General features: G+C 34.5%; 2 protein-coding genes across 3 annotated transcripts; one reads left to right on the forward strand and one right to left on the reverse strand.

Annotated features, from left to right (window-relative positions):
• Window positions 1-6,823: 6,823 nt before the first annotated feature.
• On the reverse strand, window positions 6,824-15,850 carry LOC127798999 (uridine kinase-like protein 5). Of its 2 annotated transcripts, XM_052332669.1 has the most exons (15): window positions 15,740-15,850; window positions 15,212-15,434; window positions 12,868-12,959; window positions 11,823-11,892; window positions 11,578-11,693; window positions 11,061-11,157; window positions 9,759-9,838; window positions 8,652-8,846; window positions 8,375-8,458; window positions 8,223-8,283; window positions 7,922-7,982; window positions 7,720-7,813; window positions 7,546-7,618; window positions 7,379-7,461; window positions 6,824-7,194 (listed from the first exon to the last, which is right to left on the reverse strand). In XM_052332669.1, exons 2-15 carry the CDS (start codon window positions 15,318-15,320, stop codon window positions 7,024-7,026), a joined length of 1,386 nt encoding a protein of 461 aa, XP_052188629.1. In that variant the 5' UTR covers window positions 15,321-15,434; window positions 15,740-15,850; the 3' UTR covers window positions 6,824-7,023. The 2 variants fall into 2 exon arrangements, with proteins under 2 accessions (XP_052188629.1, XP_052188630.1); XM_052332670.1 differs by lacking the exon at window positions 15,740-15,850 and having other exon boundaries at window positions 12,843-12,959; window positions 15,212-15,360.
• Window positions 15,851-22,219: 6,369 nt separating this feature from the next.
• LOC127800180 (uncharacterized) lies at window positions 22,220-22,959 on the forward strand. Its single transcript, XM_052334639.1, has one exon. It carries the CDS (start codon window positions 22,343-22,345, stop codon window positions 22,769-22,771), a length of 429 nt encoding a protein of 142 aa, XP_052190599.1. The 5' UTR covers window positions 22,220-22,342; the 3' UTR covers window positions 22,772-22,959.
• The last annotated feature ends 1,317 nt before the right edge of the window (window positions 22,960-24,276 follow it).

A 24,276-nucleotide genomic window follows, 5' to 3' on the forward strand; every position in this document is an offset into this window, starting at 1 on the left:
TCATGAAAGAACTAAACATGTTGATGTGAAGTTTCATTTTGTGAGAAATCTGGTAAGTAATGGAACTGTGGAAATCCACAAAGTATCCACAGAAGATAATCCAGCTGATATTGGGACAAAAGTAGTAACTGCAACTAAGTTCAAACACTGCTTGGGCTTACTGCATGTTGAAGTTGGTTAATCCAAACCAACCAGAGCAATGAAGGTAAGGATAGGAGTTTGCTGCACTTATTGGTGTTCTGTCCCTTGTGTCGTTAATGCTTCAAGGTGGAGATTGATGGAAATGAAGCTCAACAACACCGTTTTACCTTAAGGACCCGGGCAAGAGGGTCAGCTGCAACAGTGCCATGTGGCACTGGAGGGCAGCTCGGCAACCGCCCAGGCGCCCATCATCTCGATCGTGCCCTTGTCTCGTCCTTCTGCAATCTGGTCCGTCGATGCTTCCTTTTATCTGGTGCAATCCGAGCCCTTCAATTGCATCGTGCGACCCCTATTTATTTACTGTGCGTTGGGATTTGTAATGTGACAGACGAGAGAGAGAGAAAGAGAGTGGTCGTTGGGCTTAAGGGGGGTTTCTTCATTCTTGATTCAGACCCTTTTCGGCTTCTTCTGGAATTCTCTCTGGTTCGATTAGGGTAAGTCTCTGATCTATTTCTTGTTATGATTTTGAGGCGATTTTGATAGAAACATTGCCTTTTGTAAATACGAGTGATAGTGAGGCTTGTATTCAGAGTGTTTGTAAACCCTATTTCATACTCCGATAGTGCAGTGAGCTCTCCGTTACCGGAGCTCAATGTGGACGTAGCCCTTTTGGGTGAACCACGGTAAATCTCTTGTGTTCGTTCTGCTTTCCAATTTTATTTGTATCTGTCTGTGTGAATGTTGGTTTCGATTTTTTGTTTTGACTCTGTTTATGTCGGGAAAGGATTCTATTTTTGAGATTTGAACAGTGTGTAAGATTGGGTTGCTTTCTGTTTGCGCAACAATGTGTCTCTAACAAGAAATCTAGGGACTCACTCATACAAAATTAGAGAATTGTGAATGAAGATAAAATGCTACTTATTAAATATAATGATACATCAAAATTGTTAATTTAGATGTCATTTAAATCTAGTATTAGGGCATATAATCCCAAGTATGATTTTTGTTCATTACTTCAAACTCTCTTCTTTCATTGCTTTTTCTCTAACTACTATTTTGTAAAACTTCTTCATAACTTTCTAGCTCAGTTATTGCATTAGTCTCAATAAAAGCAATGTTGATGTATTTGGGATTTGGTTTTCGATTTTGAGTTGAATGTCTCAGCTGCTATTCTAATTCAAAATAAGGAATTTCCTCTTGCCTTCATCTACCTCTCATTGTCTTGTTTCGGTTTCTCTTGCTCATCTTCAGTTCCTTGAATATCTAGCAATTTGCAAATCTCTTGTTCTAGCTCATCTTGTAACTTTTTCTTTAATTCTCTTGAATTTGGTAGCTTTATTTCTTGTTGGGACCACGAAAAGGATGCTTCGTCGAACATGACATTACTAGATATATAACAATGCCTAGTAGTTGGGTCTCAACATTTCCACCATTTTCTTTGATCATCATACCTGAGAAAGATGCACCTTATCACTTTCTCATCAAACTTCAAAAAAAATATCTACTTGAATCTAGAATTGATGTTTCTGTGTAATCTATCATTGCTCCAATTTTTTGCCTATAACTTTATGGGTTCATATCCAAATTGAAATCCATTTGTTTCTCTATAAACTAGACTTTATGGGCTTATTTTTGATATATTACATGAATTATTTGGTTAAGTTTTGAGCTTGTAATCGCCCTGTCAATCTCTGTGTAATCCATTTGGTTAATGTTTTTGTGTAATCTGACCATACTTCAATTTTTGGGGTATAACTTTTTGTGGTTATATCTAATTTGAGTTCTGCTTTTTGTTCCATAAAATAGACATCCTAAGCTTTGTTTCAATATATTACTTGCACGATTTGGTGATGTTTTGAGCCCGTAACAACTCTATTAATCTTTGTCAAAAATCTAAAAATTTTACTGTCTGAGTAATCTACCTTGCTTCGATTTTTGGGTAATAACTTCTTGTGGTTATTTCTGATTTTGAATCCATTTTTTGTTTCAGAAATTAGAGATACGGGGCTTCGACTTGAGTATATTATTCATAACATTCGGCTAAGATACGAGCCCAAAATAGGCCTTCGAAGTTACCATTTGAAATCTGAATTTTTTTTTTGAATTTTTTCCTAATTAATCATTTTTGTGTTGGCTATTCTTCCTATGATTGAGATGATGTTTAAGCTAGTTGATTTTCTTAAATACTTAATGTGTTTTATTTAAAAGCCTCAATAGGGTTTTGATTCACCCTATATTTCTTAAGAAATGTTGCATTTCTTGATTAGGGTCTAGTGTTATGCAAGATCTTAGTGCTATCTTGTGTGTACTTTTGATTTTTCCTGGTTATCGACTAATTATTTTTGTTCAGCTTTTGCATGACTCTAGTTGTCATTAATAGCTAGGGTGTAGTCCATGGCTTAATCTTAATAATAGTTGGACATTTTGCAGGGTAAAAGCATGGTCATTCATGGGAGAAAATTGATAAAATATTTATAATTATTTAGGAGTGTACATTTGCATGGAAAGTAATACATCATTTATGCATTGGGGCATGAGCATAGTATTGCTATGAACTGATATATGATGAGGGGAAATTATTATGCATGGAAATTGCAATATGTGGGCATTGCATGGAGTATTTGGGGACATGAGACCATGCATGAAATTTTGTATGTTTTCAAGTTGATACATGTGCATGATATATATATACACATTAGCGCACTTATTATTTTGCGTTGCGACTATGATCCATAGTTTATGGTTGGAAAGGAAATCAAGACGGTATTAAAGCGAATTGTGGGGGTGCCTGTGTGCATGGATCAGGGCTGAATCCCAGACTTGGGCTCAGTAAGTGGACCTCTTCACTAAGCGGGGTACTGCTAGCGAACCATGCTGGTTATGTCTGGGTGGGCTAGACGTGTACTGCCAGGGAGAGGTGAGATTAAGTGAGACTTGGTCTATAAAAAAATATATATATATTGGCAAGATTGTGTGTGTGTGTGTGTATATATATATTTCATGAGGAAAAGCATATGCATAAGAGTGTGTAATGTTGTAAAGTATAACATGGGTATGATTGCATGATGTGAAATAAATTTGTATGGGTTTATGATAGAGTATAATATGTCATGGATGAGTCAATTAATAGTGAGCAAAGCATATTGTTTCTTTTCTTGTTACTTCTCTTATGTTAAATGAGCTCTTCGTTATTACCTCATCGTTTTTTATCTTGTCAATTTTATGAATATTATTGTTGTCGTTTATTGGATGTATATACATTTGCTGGGCCTTGTGGTTCATATTTGCTTCACAACATTCTAGATAAGGGAAAAGTCATGGATGTGAGTGTGTTCAATGGAGAGGATTCTTGTGGGTTAGTATATGTACAAGGCTCTCCCAACCAAAAGATCCGTGAGTGTATTTTTGAGGGTAGCAAAAAAGGAAAGAGCTTAAGTTATATTTAGGTTTTTATTGTCCCTTAAAATTGAGTTATAATGAATAGTGATGTAAATATTTATATTGGCTTCTATTGCTTAATGAAAAAATGTGATAAATTTTATTTGAGTTCATCGGTGCTTATATATATGTATATGTGAGGGGGAAAAAATGTGAGAAAATTTTTGTGTATCTTCCAATCCTTGAAAATTTTGAGCTTTCCCTGCTTGGTAACTCTTTTCATGTTGTCTTGGTCTTTTGTTACATGGCTACTCCACTCTATTGTGATTTGCCTATTCCTTTACCTCTTCCTCTTTCACTACCTCAGCCACTAAATAATGCCTCCATGTCTATTTTGTAAAAAACTCCAACCATTGGTTTTTCATGAGCCTCTGGATTAGCTAGTAGATTTTCTACTTGTTTTAGGGTTGGTTGAGTTTTCAAACTTTGTACGGCTATAATAAATCCTCTAATGTGCTCCGACATAACCTCCTCAATAAAGATCTTAATGGCAAACATTGTCTTCGCAACTTTAATCTTCTATTTTCGGTATGCAACAACTTTTTGTTTTTTAGAGTGGGTGGCATGACTTTGTTGTCTTTTACGACTTCTAGTCAATCTTGGATCTCCAAGTAAGACTCCATACATGTCTACCATGTGCTATCAGGGCCGACTTTAAGGGTTGATGGAGCCTTAGGTGGCAGCAATTCAACCGACCGACCTTAGCGCTCTCTCTTTCTCGTTGTCCTGTGCGAAGCGTCACCGCCACCTAACCTGCAATTGCGCGTTTGTCGTCTCATGCTCTTCTAATCTTGCGGCTCTCGTCGGCGTTCGCTATCTCTTTTCGTCCATTGTCTCCTTCCATCGATATCCGTAGTCTCTTTCCGTAGTCTCCTTCGTCTCCTTCATCTCGTATCTTTTTTTATGTATCTCATCCTTCTCCACCCCCCCCCCCCCCCCCCCCACCCACACACACACAAATGTCTCTACTCCTTGCTTTTTCTTCCTCCTCCTATTTTCCTTTCTCTGTCCTACACTCTCATACAACACCCAATTTCATATTTATACAGATTCAAAGTCAAAGTCGGTGGCAGAAGATTCTGGAGAGGGAAAGTCGGCAACGAAACGAAGAAGACGCTGGAAAGGAAGAGAAGATTTTGAATACGGGGGGAGGAATCTGGAGAGAGAGAGAGAGAGTCGGTGTACTTCAATAATAACTTGACAAAAATGTACAATTAAATATCTATCTTCGTCGTGACTTCATTTGTGAGGAGGTAGGTAGGTAGGTCCATGAGAAATTTTTGTCAGTCTAGTGGGTAGGGGAAGGCAGATTGAGGCAACCACGGTAAAATACATGTTTGTCCTTTGAGGTGTCACAGCTGAACTTAGTTCTAACTTCTACGAGCAAAATAATTTATAATTTTGAGGAGTTAATTAAGAGGACTGCTAAGCAAGATGGGTCAAGAAGACGCCTAGCAGAGGCGGCTGCTGCTTCACCCCGCTCCTTTCCTTCGCTCTCTGCCACGCCCATAACACACTTCACAACGAACCAGCTTCAGCGGCCCCACCCTTAACAATTCACATAAAGCTCGTCTTTATGAAAATATAAGATGGGTTATGGGAAATCAAATCGAAGAGAGCACGAGCACACTTTTGGGCTTCTGAACACTGAACGGTGTTTAGGCGTCACTCTTCTTCTTTTTTTCGCCTTTTTTCTTTTTTTGACTCATACTTTAGAATATTATGAAATTATTTTATTATCTTAAAAAATAATTACTACAATTAATGGGGTCGACTTAAGGTATATGCCACTATGAAAAAATGGGGCCCTAAAAAATTTCCAGAGACCGACGCCTATTGCACAAAAGCATGCCACTAATGGTCGACCAATCGTACCCCTAGGAAGGGAGGCCCCAAAAAATTTGCAGAGGTTGCCAACCTTGCCCAGAATGAGGCTATTGACGGTCGATCAGTCAACCACCTAAGAGAAGACGGAGCCGAGAAGGAGACGGCGAGATGTCGATTGGACCGGTAGACACAGACGAAAAGAAATAGCGCGCAAAAGAGAGAGAGAGAGAGAGAGAGAGAGAGAGAGAAAGAGCAAGACTACGCCATTGCCCTGTCGACACCAATCACCAACCGCCAGACTACTGCTGCCAACCCCTTCCCCTCCCTTCTCTATTGCCGCAATAAGTATGGGGAGGCCCTAGTTATTACCTAAGACCCCTTGAGTCTTGGCAATTAGTTAAAAAAGTAAAATAAAATAAATAATTACTCCGTTATTTTTTACTTTTGTGATTTTTTTATTAATTTTTGGATAAAATAATCTTTTCCTTCGTACTACTTAATTATAAATCGAAGGTGGAAACATCTGATTTAATTAGTACTCACTTTTGTATTTAAATATAATTATTAATTAATTGCATAAAACTCACCACCAAAGTTGCACAGAATGAAGAAGACAAGACACAGACGGGAAACAATAAAAATTAAGACCCTTGAATACGACAACACATATATACACATATATTATTATTATATAATTCTAAAAAAAATGAACTTGAAAAGTTCAAATTTCACACAATTACACAAATAATTAAAATAGTAACAAAAATTCATCATTAAATTCACAATAATATACAAACTAATTTTAGAAATTACCCCAACATTTTGTAAGAAAAAATTAAAAAAATTCTCACTGTTTATAATTGTTCAATATGTTAGTTTAAAGTGTCAAACTTACGTGTTTATAATTTTTTTAAAATTTTTTTTAATAAAATCATATGTTAGACAACCCCAAAACCATGTTAACAACTGTATCTGTGTGACTGTGTCAACACAATACACACACATAGACATGACTCCCTTTTTCAACATGTACATGTTACTTAACTCACCAAACTCACAAAACAAAATAAGACAAGCACCATCCTCCCTCCCTCCCTCCCTCCCCCTCCCCCCTCCAAAAAAAAAAAAAATGATAAAAATAAAAATCTTCTTCTTATCCTTGATTTGTTACCTAATATGCACTAGATAAATTCCTATAAGACCCAGCAAAATACAAAGTACTATAGAATTTAAACTGATTGAGACAAAAAAAAAAAACAGATTTCAATCTTAGCAGTAAGCCAACACATGACAAAAAAATTGAAATAATTTTTTTAAAAAATATGCTATTCTTTAAAAGAAAAAAAGTTACATGTTATTTGCCACGTTAAGCTATGAGAGCCATACTCCACATCTAACTAGTGGCATAACACCCCTCTGAGCAAGTTCAAAAGAGTTACTTTCATTACATGGAGAAGGCAAAGTACTTTTCACATTAAAAAAAATTAAATAAATATGTAACTTGAACAAATTAAGCTTTTTTTTACTTTATTTTTTGCCTTGGAGAATTAAGTTTTATTATATATTATTTATGAATTGCTTGGTATAGAAAAAGAAAAAGTAGTAGTTTAGAGTTATTTAGGTGTCAAGGGAAAAGGTTGCAGCATTATCTGTGCCAAAGTAGCGATCTCCGAATTCCCCCATGCCCGGGATCACATGTAAATCCTTGTTCAGGGCCATGTCGATTTCCGACGTCACGATCTTTACCTTCGGGAATTTCTTACAAACTGCATGTATTCCTTCAGGAGCCTGTCTCAAAACTCAAAGATTAACGACGTATCAACCCTTTAGTCTGCTATAGCCCATTAGTAATTGAAAGATAAAAAAGAATTGTTGAACTCTTACTGTAATGCCGGAGAGAGCTATTCTAGTCACCCTCTTCTTACCTTTTTGTTCAAAATAATCGAAGAAGAAGAAGAAGAAGAAGACTTACGGCTATGAGGTTAAGGAAGATGATGCTAGATTCTGCCACGCCCTTACTCAGCAGCAAAGAAATGGCTTTGATTGCAGAATTTCCTGTCAAATGGTTTTAAGGTTTTATACAATTGATTGTGGGGATGTATTTTTGAATAGCTACCATATGTTTGGACTTCATTTTACCGGAAGCCAGGACTGGATCGAGTAATAAAACTTGGCGGCTTGAAATGTCAGCTGGTAGCTTCTCGTAGATTAACTGCAGAAACGAAGCAAGAGTAGAATCTTACGAAAGAAGCTTTCAAGCATACACACCCCAAAACTCGTAGAAGCAGAGAGCATATACATTGTTCCACGAACCTGCCGGCCATTGTTACCCTCTCCATGGATGAGGATTTTACCAATCTTGATTCCCTTACAACATGCTCGTAGTGCATTTTCCATGCTTTCTCCACTGATCTCAGGAAACTTGAGATGTAAGTATCCCGTAGAGCAATATTAACGATTGGAAATAGTGAGTGCGAGGATGCAGAATATAGAAAATCCTCAGGGTTGGAAATACCTTCTAATGATTGAGACCCCGCATAAGCTTTTGCAGAAAACAACTCCTGTATATACGGATCCTGAAACAATAATTTAACAAAATAATTAGAGATGATAACAGGAAACATGACGGCTGGCAGATCTAGCCAAGATATGAGATGAAAACGCAGTCCGCCTCCAGAGATCTAGCCAAGCTGGTTGGCCTCTTTTATTAGCTTTATTGAGAGAGTGGAGATGTTGATTTGAAACAAACGCAAATGTTGACAACAGCAGTGTCTTTCTCTAATGGAACATGAATCAATTAAATTAAGTACAGTTACCTGTTGGAGTACTGATCTGTTTTTCAGTAAAAGGGAGGTGGCCTAAACCATGTTCCACAACCTGAAACATCAATTCAAAACCATATTTATCGTGCCATGAGGAGACGTCAATAATTAATCAAAAGGATATCTCTTTAATTCATCTTTTCTACCAAGCGGATGAGTCGATCTGCATAGAAAACAAAGTCATGCTTTGTTGTCCTGACATCTCGTATAAGCGTGTGCATTCCACGTATCTGAGGGAAAAGGTGAGGAGTTATTTAAGGTTATTTAGCCAAAACAAAGTCACCTTTTCTTGCTTCAATTAAGGTTATTTAGCCCAAAAAAAAAGCTGTAAGGTTTAGGCCCCCTATATTTACAGAGAAAAAAAAAAAAAAAAGGTTTAGGCTCCCATTAGCGCAAGACTAGATCTGAAATTCAAATTGTTACCTGAAATGTTGAGTATATGACAACAACATTTGGGTATATTTTGCAAAGATCATGCTGGCCGAGCTTTGTACGGATGTGTTGTACTATCAAGTCAATTGCAACATCATTATCTGCTCCCCGAGGGATGATCACATCCGCATGTTTCTTCGATGGGAGTATGAATTCTTCGAAACTAGGCTTAACGAATTTAGTATACTGCAAATCAAATTACTGAAGTGAGGATAATCTCTTTTAAGTGGAAAAAGCTACCAACTTCAATGCCCAAACAGTTCATATATAATGTGCCCTTAAATAAACTTCTATGGATGGAAGGCACTTTATCATCATCATTAAAGAGGACTTCCGATATATGAGACTCCCTACTTTCTGAGAGTAAAGACAGAGCCATATATTTATATATACAGCCTTTTCTTTGCTTGTTTACAAAGAAGCTGTTTTCATAACCCGAGATCTTCTAGTTAAAAAAAACAATCTAATCATTGCCATCAAGGCGCACCCTCTGAAGTATTCTTGTCAGTACGTCATGAAAATGAAGCAACCGCCAAAATAGAATCAAAATGTACGAAAGAGAAAGCCAACCACTACAGGTGTAGAATTATTCACTCACTTCCTATTCTTATGGTCTGGGATGGACAGGGTTAAGAAGCCTCTAAACTGGATTGTTTACCAGCAGCCACCACCTGACTATAGCTGTGAACAGTTTGGTTATGCATGCAAGTCTGATGTACAGATTATGGAGTTTGCTGGATATGAAGTGGGAAAAACCCATATTATAAGAGAAAGCAGATACCAGTGTGCAGGGTCATGAGATTTCAAATACACGCTAATCCAGAGGAGCAAACAGGAGAGATTATTTTTATTCTTCTTCTATAATCATCTAGCATGAAAAAGATATGACTGGTTTGTTTAGACTGAAGTTGTTCTCCTGGGTTGTGCGACTTTAAGGGCATGACTAGAAATGCATTACCAAAAATGCAGTCCTAAATTCTCAAATGGACCGTGCATGATTAATCACCAAATTGACGAGAGAGAGAGAGAGTATCAAACTGGTGACTAGATGGTAGTTTATTTCTTTTTGTTCACTATAAATTTGAAGAGTCCACTAACTTGTTCAATCACATTCTCAATGTTCCTTCCCCTCTCAACTGTGTCACGCTGTATCCTCCTTGCAAGCCGCACATCTGAATCTGCACTGGTGAAATGTAATTGGCGTTATCTCTATAGAGACCAAAACTGAAGAAATGCTGAAATTCTGTTCGATCATCATGAATGATGTTTTGAGAGGTAGCTAAAACGGAGTGAAAAGATAAAAAATAAATAAATAAAAGGAGGGCAGAGGGGTAGGAAGGAGCAAGTGTCTCCCTGCTTTCAGAATACTGTTTAACATTCTTGTTGAAAATATAATGTGTGAATTTGGAAGTGCTTCTTTGACTACAGAACAAGAACTGTAATCATAGGACCTAGATGGTGGAGTTTTCTTCATCACATGTAGATAAGAATCATGCTTTGATACATCGACATGGATCAGAAAACTCAACATCATGATTACAAAATGAATGATTCCAGAAAGATTTCATCATCTTGAAACCTGTTTTCAATTTTTGTCCATCTTCTCAGCTATGATTCAAAGACCACTAATATAGAATGCTTAGAACTCATCACTAAGAAGAGACAGAACAAACGAAAAACTTCATGCCAACCAGGAAAAAAAATTCCATGACTTTAATGCCTATGCTCTAGATTCACCTTTTATGAATCATCTTTACTTGGCATAAATTCCTCTGTGAGTACTTTCTTATAGCCAACTTAAAAAGAGTTGAACTCAGATCTCTTTATTGGAACCTGCAGCCTAAGTCGCTAGAGAATAATTCAAAGGAGAAAGCTTCTGCTGTAAATATTGACAAAGTAATAATTTTTTTTACCAACTTGATATTTCTGCTTGCATAATCTCTAGTAGTAGGATTGCGGTTACTTCATTTGTTCCAAGCTTCAAATTTGATGGGGGTCAACTAAAAACAATGTTCAAATTCCAGGAGCAAGGGCTTTTCACTGTTCTTCAGGTTAGTGGTTTAGTTGCAAATGTTCATCATCTTGACGTTTGAAAAGCACAAATACAATTAGGGGGGCTTCCACAAACAAGATTAGGCATATCAAATCATTATTTTGAGATACAGAAAGAGAAAGTAACTCCATTTCTTACAAGCTAACATAGATGTTTTTCTTGATGCTTTTGTATTAGCAGAGAGGTCAAAAATCTAAATATCCTTCCAAGACAAATATCTGAATCTCTGATATAATTATAACTAAACAAACTACAAGTTGTTTTTCATTCGCATGTTCTCTAATTCAGAAAGCCACATAGAAGAGATTACTAAATGATGTAGAGATCAAGAATAGAAAAGGAAGAACCTGTGTCCACAAAGATCTTCATGTTCATAAGATTACGGACACGGGGATCATGAAGAACTAGAATTCCCTCTAAAATGATGACGTCTGAAGGGTTAACCTACATTTGATTAAAATTGCATCACTGATTAGAGTGCTTTCTAGCAAAACTTTATGAATGTCCTTGTAAAAAGGTGATGAGACATCTGAATAAGCAGAATTGTAAGAACCAAATAGGGCATCATTGTCTAAAACAGAATACTATTACTGTTATCTGATCATCGTATACTGCTATTGTTTATAAGCTCAACTACCTGTACTCTAACACAACTGCAAGGATTAGAAGAGAAAAAAGGCACACACATAAGACCAGCAGTATCACTGATGTTAAGAGTCAGGAACATAATGCTTGATTTGAAGTATGATATCACCTATGGTTACAAGTTATTATGGACCAGGATCGTGTTTATATTATCTAAAAATCCCTGAACCTCTTCCAAATCTCTTGCACTAAAAAGAAATTGCATATATAGTTCCGTACCTTGCGTGATGGTTCTATGTATTTATGGCTCTTGAAATCATAGTAGGGGATGCTAATTGCTTGCCCGTGTTGTAACTTTTCCATGCATGAAAGGAGAAGCTCTGTGTCAAAGGCATCTACAAAAGATCCAGAATGTGGAAAGAATGATTCCATGTATATATACAATCAAGATCTCACAAACACATCATCTAGTATCTGATTCTATGCAGATCAAACACCTGAACAAAACTCCAGATAACCCTTACCGGGATGGTCAAAGTTGTATTCTTGGACCTTTGCAACTTGTTCATCACTCAAAGAGTGGTAAAATGAATCCTGCAAGGATCTAATTCTTATGAGAATTATATATTGTTAAGGATTGGAATTTTCTGCTCTGAAAAGAAAGGGAAAATGGTAATGGGTGCATATCAGCATCACTTAATGCACTTTGCTAGTTGAGTTTGTAGTCCTGTGGAGTTGAGGTGCCACAGTTTCACCAGGCATTTTGAAGCCAATCCAGAAAGATGAACCAATTGGTGGTGCAGGGTTGCTTTGCAAATAGTATGCTATGATTTGCTGAGTGACTCCTGCAGTTCTTAGAGATCCCAGTAATCAATAGATTTTTTGCCTCCATCTTCTTTGCTATATAGGGGGTTTACATTTTCTTTCTATTTTTTGTGATGCCTTATCCCTGATTAGAGCAGTATCAATAGAATGGAGAAGTGTCTTTGCATTATATTTTAGGTTTGGAAAGGGAAACTTTTGAAGAAGCAGGCAAATTAAAACATTTTATCATGTTTTTGTATTTCTTCTTGATTTCTACTGGCAAGTTACATTATTTAATTCACTCTCTCATTATATTCTACAGAACTCGCATTTCCATGAATGTCTATGAAATCTGATTACAGTAAATATAATGTAAGGGCACTCTAAAGATGTTATAGAGTCATTATTTAACAGAGTAATTGCACTAACAATGGGATTCGCAGTTGTGGAACTCTCTTCTTGAGGGGTATTGCTCTATTAATTTTTAGTTTCAATATTGCAATTGAATAATTTTATGCTAAAAGGAAAATACTATAAAAATGAATCAGTTTGCTATGAGGATACATAAGAAAGAAAGTAATATGGGCAGCTTGAAACTCCCACCTTGTACATCATATGTAGATACAACTTCTTTTATTTAAGCTATGCTTCAAGTATAATTATAGTTGAAAGAATTAACTGATCTATGGTACATTAGTGTCATTGTAAAGAATTTACTACAGAATTTAGTAGCACTTAACAGCTATAAGAGAGCCAGGGAAGTACTTGACAAACAAGAACAACTCGTTGATCATGAAGCTGTGAAATAATCATCTTGCAAACGGTTGTTTTTCCAGATGCGGTCCCTCCAGCAACACCTTTAAGTCCAACAAATCATAAAACATTACACCTGAATCGGATGAGAAAATATGGGGATGAAAGAGAAAAAATAATCACAACTGTTGAAACTAAAGAAAATGTCACAGAATTTGATTTAGCATGGAAATAAAATATTATTCCTATTTCCTGTAAGGCTCCAATTCATTTCAGTCATGCTTTCATGCAATTGCTGATACAACTTTTCATTGTCAAGTAATTCTATATCGTAGATGAACTCAATTTCTCTATGTGGCTTAGCTCCTAAAGCAACATATGATTCATTCAATTTCTCTATTAATACAAATTATAATGTTACTGGTAATAGTTTGTAAAGTCCTTGGGAGTCATTGCTCTCAGACATTCGAACTTTTTTATTACGTAATATGGACATTAACAAGTTCTGAGTTAAGACTCTACAATAACTTGACGATTTATGAATGTATTCGTCATATGAGAAATTCATGTAATCTGATTTACTACATAAGCTTTCCTACTCAAAATTGCAAAATATGGAAGATCCCACCATATTGTAAACATAAAGCGTACCGCGTGGTTGCTACATTTTTATTTCTATATATACAGCAATGTTCTTTCACATAAAAATTGTTCATTGTATATTTATACTTTTTTCTAGGTAAATCTCCCCGTATTTAAACTTTTGCTGATCCATGCAGATGACATATACGTTTCTGAGATGTTCCCAAACATATTTGAAGTATGGAGTTGCATTTCCAAAAATAATGAACATTGATGCTATCAAGTATTCACCATGTGGGCCATTTTACAGAGTCTCTAAGAAGTGTTTGTTAGCCAAACCAATAAAATACAGAATTTAATACTGTATTTAAACAATACTACAGAAATATTAATATATAATATAATACAGAATAGATAAATGCACAAATAATAGAAAACCGAGACCTATGTAACACACAATTCTCTTAAAACAAATTTGTCTATTATAGAGAGTGTTTGAGAATGGTTGACTTCTATCTTTAGAATACAACGATTAACAATCTATAAAAGTAGCATTAATTTCAAAGTCTAACAGTAAACTGAAACAACCGCCGAACACTATCAGAATTTGATATGAAAATAAGATGATTTTAGTAAGCAGATGAAAACGTTTGAGTTGGTGTGTGCGTTCTTCCCTTTTCAAATGAATGAGAGACTTCTATTTAAAGAGGCTGTTGGGGACAGGTTGCCAGAATTAGGACTGAAAGTCCGGAGCAGTGTTGGCTACAGCGCGGCATGTGCGTCAAAACTTCTGGAGGAAATTAGGCCGCACATTCTGCTTGCATGTTCCACTGGCGGCAGCATGCTTTATTTAGAGGGGGCCTTCATTATTTTACATATATAATATGCAAGGCACCCAATTCAATCTCTCACTCATATATATATTATATATATACACTCACCTTGTCTCATATCATTGATTTACTTTTTAATATATTATTATTATCATACAATTGAAATTGACAATCAAGATCCCATTTTCAATTTCAAATTGAATTCAAACGCGCATAATGCATTTTAATCAATTTTTTGTTCATTCTTTTAAAATTGATCTTTAATATAATATACCACAATATTATTTATGCAAATTTTCCAACAGTGTTATCCAAGCATCTGAATTTATAAAATTTTGGTCCAAAAGGTGAAATCGCTCACCTCGAGCGGCCCCCCACACCCGACCCAACAGAACGTAGGAGGAGGTTAATCATAGTGACCCAGCCGGACGCAGTGGCTAGACCCGAGCTCACCGCGCACAAGGAGCCCCCCTCACTTTGGAGAGAGGTACCCCACATTGCCGTTTGCGAGACTCGATCCTTGGTCTTAGTCCAAGATTCACCACGAAGACATTTTGTGCCTCCTTCTTGACCAACTGACTGCCAATGTGGGTCAGAATTTATGAAATTTTAATTAGCTCCAAAGATGTTCACAGATATGTCAAATAAGTTCTGATTACCGACCTGAGTCCTCACAGACAAGGTTATTGTTTAGCAATGCAACAAAGTATTGTGGTCCAAAGTTGGAGAATGAGGATTCAATTTTTGACGCCAATCATCATCTGTTATTTCAAAGGCTTGGTCTATGTCTAATCCAGCACTAACAATAGCTTCTACGCCAATCATCACTTCTTGATGAAAACACATAAAGCAGATGACGAGGCAACATAGGATATGAAAAACGAATAACAATTATAACAATTCCATGAGATATCAAGAAATTCAACGTGAAATAACCTTACCAATAATAAATGGTCGCTTATATGGGAGGTCCTCTGAATCATCATTTGAATGGATGAATTGATGTTTGGTACTATTACTTAATGCAGTTATAATCCCGGATTCCATCATCCACGACACAGATCAAAATCCAATTCGAAATAACAAATCAAAATATTCAACACACGCCGCGGATGCGCCAAACTTGATTTATTTGGCAAAGGTATCTCCCGGACAGTAAAAGCTCTGATACATCCAAGGGAAAAGGATAAATGTATCAGAAGAAATCACAACGGCGTTACTATGCCAACAAAATTGAAGTGACAAATGTCAATAATGATAAAACTGAAAGGAAAGCAAGGAGAATTAGATCTAATCAGCAAGCGTTCAATCCGCGTATTGATCTGAAATCACGGAAACTTCTCACGGAATATCTTGGATAGAATCGGAATAGAATTGTCAGATACAATGGCAAAGACGCGGTTCCGTAGGTTTAGATTTGATAATTCACGATCGAATTCAAACGAAGAGAAAAATTTCCAGAGAGGAACCTGAAGAACAGAGATGAAGTGAATTCTGATATTGCGTCTCGAAGTTCGTGTTCGTATTAGGTATTGTTGCGAAGGAACACTGGAACTGTGGAAGTTGAAGGTACGTGCAGAGAGAGAGAGAGAGAGTCGTGTTTCTGTTACACCACCACCTTTATAAACTGAGATTTTGGAAGGAAACCGAACTAGCGGGAACACGCGGGTCTACGCACGCTCACACGTCCATCCGGTGGCAGCCGATATACGTCAACAAATCATCTAAGGAAAAAATAGCGTTTTCAGTTCCTTCTTATTTTGCGAGTGTCACGCTAATACTGTAAAACATTAATAATCACATAAATATGGTTAATTGACCATTTGTGTTCATAATTTTAAGCTCTATAGTTATAGTTTTCTTATAATACCATAAGGAGGTATTTGTTAATCAAGATAAAAGGGAGAAAATGTCAAATATTAAAAACATTTCGAATGTTCGATCTTTCCAATGTGTTTATTAAGTTTATCTGACTATTTTTGAAAAAGCTCTCACTTAACCTCTTATCTCTCTATTTCAAAATAAATTTATCTGAATTCTCTCTCAAATAAATTTATCTAACTCTTTCAAGATAAGTCTCAATTACCTATATGTTCCTCGTAGGATAGTTAATATCATTTAACGCATTTTAAAGATTTAAATTTATTAAAAAAATTATTCATTTAAATCTTATAATTAATATTATTTAATATAATTTTAAATTATCATATGCTTTGATAATTTTTAAAATTTAAATGACATTATTCCTTTCATCAATTTTTAAAATTTAAATTTTTCTCTCTATATATATATTTTATTAACTAATACAATTCCTTTCACCAATTTTTTAATTATTTTATTCAATTTTATATTTTATTATCTATTATGAAAATATGTTTTGGCCATTTTTAATTATTTAGGTAGAATTATTGTAATTCCAAAAATAATTATTTCTACTTTTCAACTTTTTTTAAATCTATTTTTGAATATAAATTTAGAAAATAAAATTTTATTTTTATTTTTATTTTTTTGACAATTTATATTAATCATAAAATACTATTTTAATCATAAATTTGTTATTGATGTTAACAAACAATTTTAAATGAATTTGGTAATAGGGATATTTTGTTAAAAAAACTCTTATCTTAGTACTTATCATATACATTAACAAACACAGAGAAATAAAAAGTATAATTATCAATGAATTTTAAAAAATTTAACAAACAATCTGATAGAAATTTCAAAATACTTGTCAGTTTTATCTTAATCGTTTCATATTTTGATCCGAAAAGTATTTATTTATTTACCTACCTTTTTGTTGTCTTTGATGAGTTGTATTTTAGTTTTTTTTATCTAGTAATTTAATAAGTATATTCACATAAGTGATTTATATATAATAAATATATATTGAAGGATTTTTTTTATTCACAGGATAATAGTATAGTAGTGATTATTATAATGAAATAGTTATTATTATTTTTACTCACAAACATGACCTTCTTTAATGGTAGACTATATATAAGAAAGATAATATAATTCAAAAATAAAAATAGTTAAGATAATTTTATTTAAATGTTAATAATTAACTATTCTTATACTCTGTTCTCTGGGCACAAAGGTCTAAATTCCCATCCTTAATTCTCACCGTAAACCCATACTTAAATGCTATTTTTTACAATTTGTTTGTGAAGCATCTAATAGGAACCTTTTGGTTGATGGCCTATTTTCTACAAAAACAATTCTAAAATATATCATTTTAGTTGATTTTTGGATAATTAAAATTTTCTAAATTTGGTATTTTGCCAACATGATTGCCAATATAATAAGAATCTAGTTTTTAAGTAAATTTCTATTAAAGATTATCTAAGTAAGGGTAAGTAAAATTATGGTTAAATCAAAATAATCGAATCGAATTAATTGAAATTGGTAATTCAATTTACTTCAATTTGTAAACTGATTTGATTTGATTTCCAAACTTGAGTTTTTTTTGCTTATTTTGGTTCGATTTCGTCTTTTATTAAAAAAAATTAAAATAATTAAATCGATCAGAATATAAAAAATGATATCATTTTTGACTAAATTAAGAGGTAGAGAAGGACAAATTTGGCATAAATGCAGAAAAAGCCATTGAACGAAATAAAAGGGTTATTTTCAATTTTTTCTCGATTTGAGTAATTATTTGATTGGTTCAATTCAATTTTTGAAAAATATTCAGTCTATTCGATTTGAACAATTTGATGGATTCGATAACTAAACCAATCAAATACTCACACCTAAATCTAAGTATTTTTTTAAGCTTATTTTGATTCGATTTCATCTCCTTGTTAAAAAAAAAATTATCTTTAAAATATAAGTCAAACAGTCGGATAAGCAATATGTTGATATTAATTTAATGGGTTGTAAGTTTAATTCTCGTCCTATGCAAGACTCAAAAGGCCTTATCTGTGATTTATTTCCTTGACTTAATCGAAAGCACGAACACCAAAAATGGCGTAACGATGAACATCCAAATATTTTTAAGCCAATAGAAAATTTATAAGATTTGGATCCATGGAATTCGTAATGTTAAAGAATTGTAATGAGTTTGGGGGTTGTGGGCGGTTTGGGGACGAGAGTCATTGTAATTGAGTTGTCATAATGGCAGTCCCAGCTGCCAACTAAGTGATTGACTTACGGTTGCATGATGATAATATGCCTATCCGTTTGCTGGAGGAAGGTCCCCAGTCCCCGGACCCCTGTTGTGTAGCGTTGGGCACGAATTTAATAATTCAGCGGCATTGCGTACCTACAAAATTGTAGCCATCCTCATCTATGCTAATACGTAGGTTTTCTTTTTTTATTTTGACTCTCCACGCTTTTTATTTAAGTGCAAGATATTTTTTTTAATTTTAAGTATTTGATTGATTAAAAAATTAAAAATATATTTTTATAATAAAATATTTTACACAATAGGATATAACATAATTTGCCAATTTTAAATTTGTAAGTCATTTTCTTATTTATATTAAAAGTAATAAATTATTTTTTCTTTTTCAAATATATCTTTACATGTATATAAATATACACATACAAATATATATACAAGATTTATATTGTTGTGTCCTAAATTTGTCAAGCGTTTACAAGATTTTATTTTTTTTAAAAAATAATAAATAAAAATAAGAAAGAAGAAATTTCGAGCCAAAGTTGGACTATGAAAAACCCGCACAAACCCCACGAGTGACAAGCTACGCGTGACTACAAGCACCATTGTTGTAGAATGAACTTTGGGAAAAGCGAGTAGGTTTAGGTCCAAAATACAAATTTTAACGGTTGATCACCCAAGACTAAGGTGTTCTTATTTTCTTTGTTAAAGTGTAATTACACGTGTGTTAGAAAAATTGTATAAGGGATGAAGGACAAACATATAAGTAAATTTTAGGTGATATGGATTGAAAAATTAAAAAAAAAAAATCTAAACTTTGCAGTGACGTTATCCACCGTCACCTTTCCACTGCCACCCCCACTCCTTGCTGGTATTGACTATCCCTAGTTCTCATTGTTGTCTAAATTGAATTTGTCCATAATTTATTTAGTCTTGCAGTTTTTAGTAGATGGGTTTTGGTGTGATAAAGCAGTGGAAGGAGTTTTTGATAAGTGGCTTTTGGTTGCTTAGGAGCGACTAGTGGTGGTGACGGTGGAGAAGAAGATTTAAGTGATTGGGTGGTGGTGGGGGTGGCGGCAGCGGCTAAAGTAATTGGGTGAATTTTGCTTTGATGATGGTCGGTGGCTACCTGCGACACAGGGACAAATAGTGATTTTGTGTTGGAAGATGGATATTTTTTTATTTTCTTTTCTTTTTTGAAGAGTGAAATGAGTGGTTACAATAGTGAATTATTGGTGGTGGTGGTGGTGGTGGTGGTGGTGGTGGAGGAGGATGAGAGAAATAAATCTCTGTGAAAAACTATTACTTAAATTTTAAAAATATTTCTATCAAATCACCAAAAATAAAATAAAAAAATAGACAAAAACGTACTTATATCTATTATTATAATTGATCAAAATGAGCTTTTTAATCTTCCAATTGATATGTAATTCTCTTAAAATTTCTCTATTGATGGGATACAGAGAGAATAAAATTACTATACAATTAGGGACCATGACCCATATATAACTGCTACTAACAGTTAACAATTTTTAGTATTTTCAAATTGATCCCTCAAATTAGAAATACAACTTCTATTTCTATACATTAATTTTATAATAATTTAATACTCAATAACTTATTAAAAATTAAACTTTATAAATCACATTTAATTGACTAAACTTTAAGATAACATTACACATTTAAAAATATATTTGTGACTCCACATGTTGAATCCTTTATTTTCAATGGATGGTAGCTATAGAAAAAAAAAAAAAAAGATAAAGATGGTCGTTGTGGAGTCTAGAATAAGAGAAAAAAGAAATAAGAAAGGAAAGAGAAAAAAGGGGTACTGTGGTAGGCAGACAACTAGAGACAGATGAGTGGTTGTGATAGTGAAAGTGGTCCACGGATAACAAAAGAAAGAATAAGGAAGAAAAGCCCCCACGTGCGTAGCACGATGATTAACCCCTTCCATGTGCGTGAGGTAGTGTGGGAACCCTTAAGGTGAGGGATTTCACCTTTTACACCCAAAAATAAGGAAGAAAAGGAAAAGATCAGAGGAGTTAGAGATTTGACAAATTTGAAATTTTTATTTTTATTTTTATAGTTATTATAAGAGATAGACATGTAAATATTTAGTTTAATATTTATAAATTAATTTGATATGTTTAAGAAATTTATTCTTACTTGTTATTATTAATTGAGCTATTAATTCCCAGTTAACCAAATGTCTTAAGGTGACGAAAAAAATAATTAAAAAATATATCAAAATTTTAATTAAAAAAATTAAAAATTAAATTTCTTAATATTCCATGCACTCTAAGGACCTTATGTATTAAGCTTAAGATATACATAGATGCACATGCGTGCACACATAACATAAAGATACATACATACACATGTAATTTAAAAAAAATGATTTACAAAACAAATAAATGCCAAAAAATAAGATAAAAAATAATTATATATATAATATTTTATATTAAAATATATTTCCCAATGTGACCATACGTACGTGGAAGCAAACGAAATCCTAACGTCACTGTTGGAGGTAGCGGTGGAGGGACTCATGATTATATAATTATTTGATATTGTTCTTTCTAAACAGTTTAAAGAAAGTAATATATATACCTATAAATAAGATATAATTTTAAAAAAATAAAATATTTAGGAGTCAATGTGTAATATAGGTAAATGATAATTTAGTTAAATATATTAAAAAATATGTGTTTAAAAATATTAATGACGAGGCAACAACTAATTAATTTCAAAATATTAAGCCTTATAAAAGTATTGAAAAAACTCTCCCACATTACTTCAAACATTGTTAATTTTTTCTCGCTAAACCAAAATTTTAGCCAAGTGGAGAGAATAAGCTATGCTAAACCAAAATTTTAGCCAAGTGGAGAGAATAAGCTATTCTAACGAAACTCACTATTTAGGGTTTTGCTTGTCATCTAAATGGCGAAGTCTTTCTTTTCACCACTTTTAGCGATTGCCAACCCTTGTTGCAGTCTTCACCATCTCTTTTTACAATGGTCATCGCTGCAGCTATTATCATCGTCATCATCACCACAATTGCAATCGTCACCATCGAAGCACAAAATTTCATTAGAGAAGACGAACATGATGAAATATGTTGCAACTAATTTGTCAATGAATTTGATTACGGCTATTGAATCAAGCGATTAGACATGACAAAAAAAAGGAAGTTCACGATCGAAAAAGACAAAGAGTCACTGGTTAGTCATGGCAGAGACACGACGAGTACATTATTATTTATTATTAAATTAGAAAATAAATATTAAATTTAGATAGTAGTAAAAATTATAGGTAAGATTAAAAAAATAGAATTGAAATTTATTAATAAATAAATGAAATATAGAATAAAATAAAGAATATAATAGAGAATGTGGTTAAAGTAAACACAATTTTTAAGAAAAAAATAAATTATTTATAATATAATAAAAAATGTAATTAAAAATAGTTCATACTGTCTCTTTCTCTCTATCCTATCCTCCATTTAAATAGATTTAATGGGAAGGGGAAGGTGAGGGTGAGGGAGAGGGAGGTTGGGATGAGCTATAAATGTGGTATAATCTTATGTTAAATTATGTATTATTAATCTTTTAAAAATATAAAATATAATTTTTATTTTCAAAAGTATTTTTAAAGAATAATAATTTTTCAGCTAATTATTTTTTATATTTGGTGTCCACTTTATTATTTTTTCGAAAACAAAAATAAAAATGTGGAGAGGAGAATCACACATGTTCTTCTGGTTTAACCATAAAGGGCCACCTGGCTGTCACCCGTCAGCCATTAATGCCGACACCTACTTCTGCTTCAACCTTCAATCTCCTCTCCGTGATGATCTCTCTCAGTCTCTCTCCGTCTCTGTCTCTATCCCGTTACAACAACTAAAACCTCCTCCCAATCGAAAGCAAACCCACACTTTTCTCTCGACATGTCTTCGTCTTCGTCTTCCGCCTTCTCCTACCAGAGGCTACGCCACGAGGGCGACGGCGCCGACGACTACGACGACGGCGGCGAAATAAGAGAGAGAGTGATCGGGAGGCGGAGGAGCTGGCCGAGGACCCGGAAGGTGCACGTGAGGAAGAGGCTGAGGCTGAGGATCCCGAGCTTGAAGAGGTTCCTGAGGAGAAAGGCCAGGTTGGTGGCGGACTCCTGGGCTAGGGTTTTGAAGCGGCTGAAAGAGAGCCAGTCCCACTTCGGAGATCTCTTCGCCGGCAACTACTTGTTCATGCAGGTCAACCCCACGCCGTTGAAATTGGTCGGCAGATCTCTCAAGGGCGATCATCGTCTTCCTCCTCCAGCTGGTTTGTCTTCTGGGATCAATATTGCTCATTCAATGAATCCACCAGCCATATCTTGAATAATTAATTAATGACGCAGGATATATACCTAGATAGGGCTTGATCAATTTAGACCTGCAGGGAACTGTGAACGATGATGGAAAATAATTATAATATGTAGTCCTTTGATGATTTGATTTACTTCTTCTTCCGGCCAAACGTGGATATATCGATGTCTGAAAATGGTTGTCGTAGTTGAATTAATTAATAAAATACTTTCAATATACCCTCGTCCACTGCTCTGGTTCCTTTCTTTCTGCCCGGCCGGTTAGCCAATTTTGGTTCTAGAACTGGGTTCGCCGGCCGGAGGACTCAAATGAAGATAAAAAAAAAAAGGCGGCGGCCGGCGGCTTGATGTTGACCGGCTGGTTAGATCCGGTGACCATTGTCCACCGGGCTATTGCTTGCCGAAGAAATTATTATTTACTTGAAAGAGAGTTCTGAATTCTGATTAGAAGAAGACACAATAACATGATCGAAAAGGATATAAATTTCTTATGTTATTTTATTTTGAGCCATTTGCAACGAGCTAGGTGGTGGTGTTTTCTTGTACGCAGTTCCCTCCAATTTTAGCATATTTCATTCAGGCTCCTGCAGTTGACGTTCTCTTCCTTGTTTTAAGCTCATTTTTAGTTTTTAATTTTTTTAAATAATAAAAATACGTTTTTTTTTTATATATTTTTAAAAATAAAAAATAATACAAAAAAGCCAAAACAAACACACCCTCTAAAACATGAAAAATATATTTATTTTTGCTTTCTCTTCATTTCATCTCTCTTCGAGTCTTCATCGTCCCTTCTCTCTTCAAGCCATCACCACCGCCACCATTTTCTTCTCTTCCTCTCTTTAAGGCCAGATCCCTCGCCACTGCTTTGTCAGTCACGCCTATCGCTCGCCTAGCTCGTGACCTTCATTAACCCATCGTAGCAATCGTCGTTGCTCCTATTTTCTTCCATCGTAGTTGTCGTCGGCCATCGCTGTTGTTGACCTTCCGCGGCCTGTCTCTTGCGATGGCTCTCCTGCGACAGTTGTCAAACGATTCCCTTTGTCTTCGCCATGGTTGCGCCCACAACCGTCTTCTTCGGCATTGTCTTTTGCCATCATTTTTGCATTTCGTAGCAACGACACTAACTTTTCATCGACGATGATGTTGCTGCCCTTGCTTGTGGGAGAAAGATGAAAATGGGTTGCTTATTAGAAAAAAATAGTATTGCTTGTGGGAGAAAGATTCTATGAGTTGCTTATTAGAAAAAAATAGTAACAAGTGAGTTGGGGAATGGCAAAGAGAGGAGAGAGAAGAAGAAGATTTCTTGGGGGAAGGTAAGGGTTTATGAGGTTAGTTATTATATATATATATATCTAATATATATTATTTAATTATAAAATAATATATTTACAAAATTATATTCGTAAAGATATTATATATATATTTTATACATGAATTAAAATATATATTTAGAGCATTATTTATATATAATATATCAAATTTTTATTACTAAATCTATCCAATTAAAATGTATTAAAC

This window comes from Diospyros lotus, chromosome 4 (genome assembly GCF_014633365.1).
Source record: "Diospyros lotus cultivar Yz01 chromosome 4, ASM1463336v1, whole genome shotgun sequence".
Classification (NCBI taxonomy): domain Eukaryota; kingdom Viridiplantae; phylum Streptophyta; class Magnoliopsida; order Ericales; family Ebenaceae; genus Diospyros; species Diospyros lotus.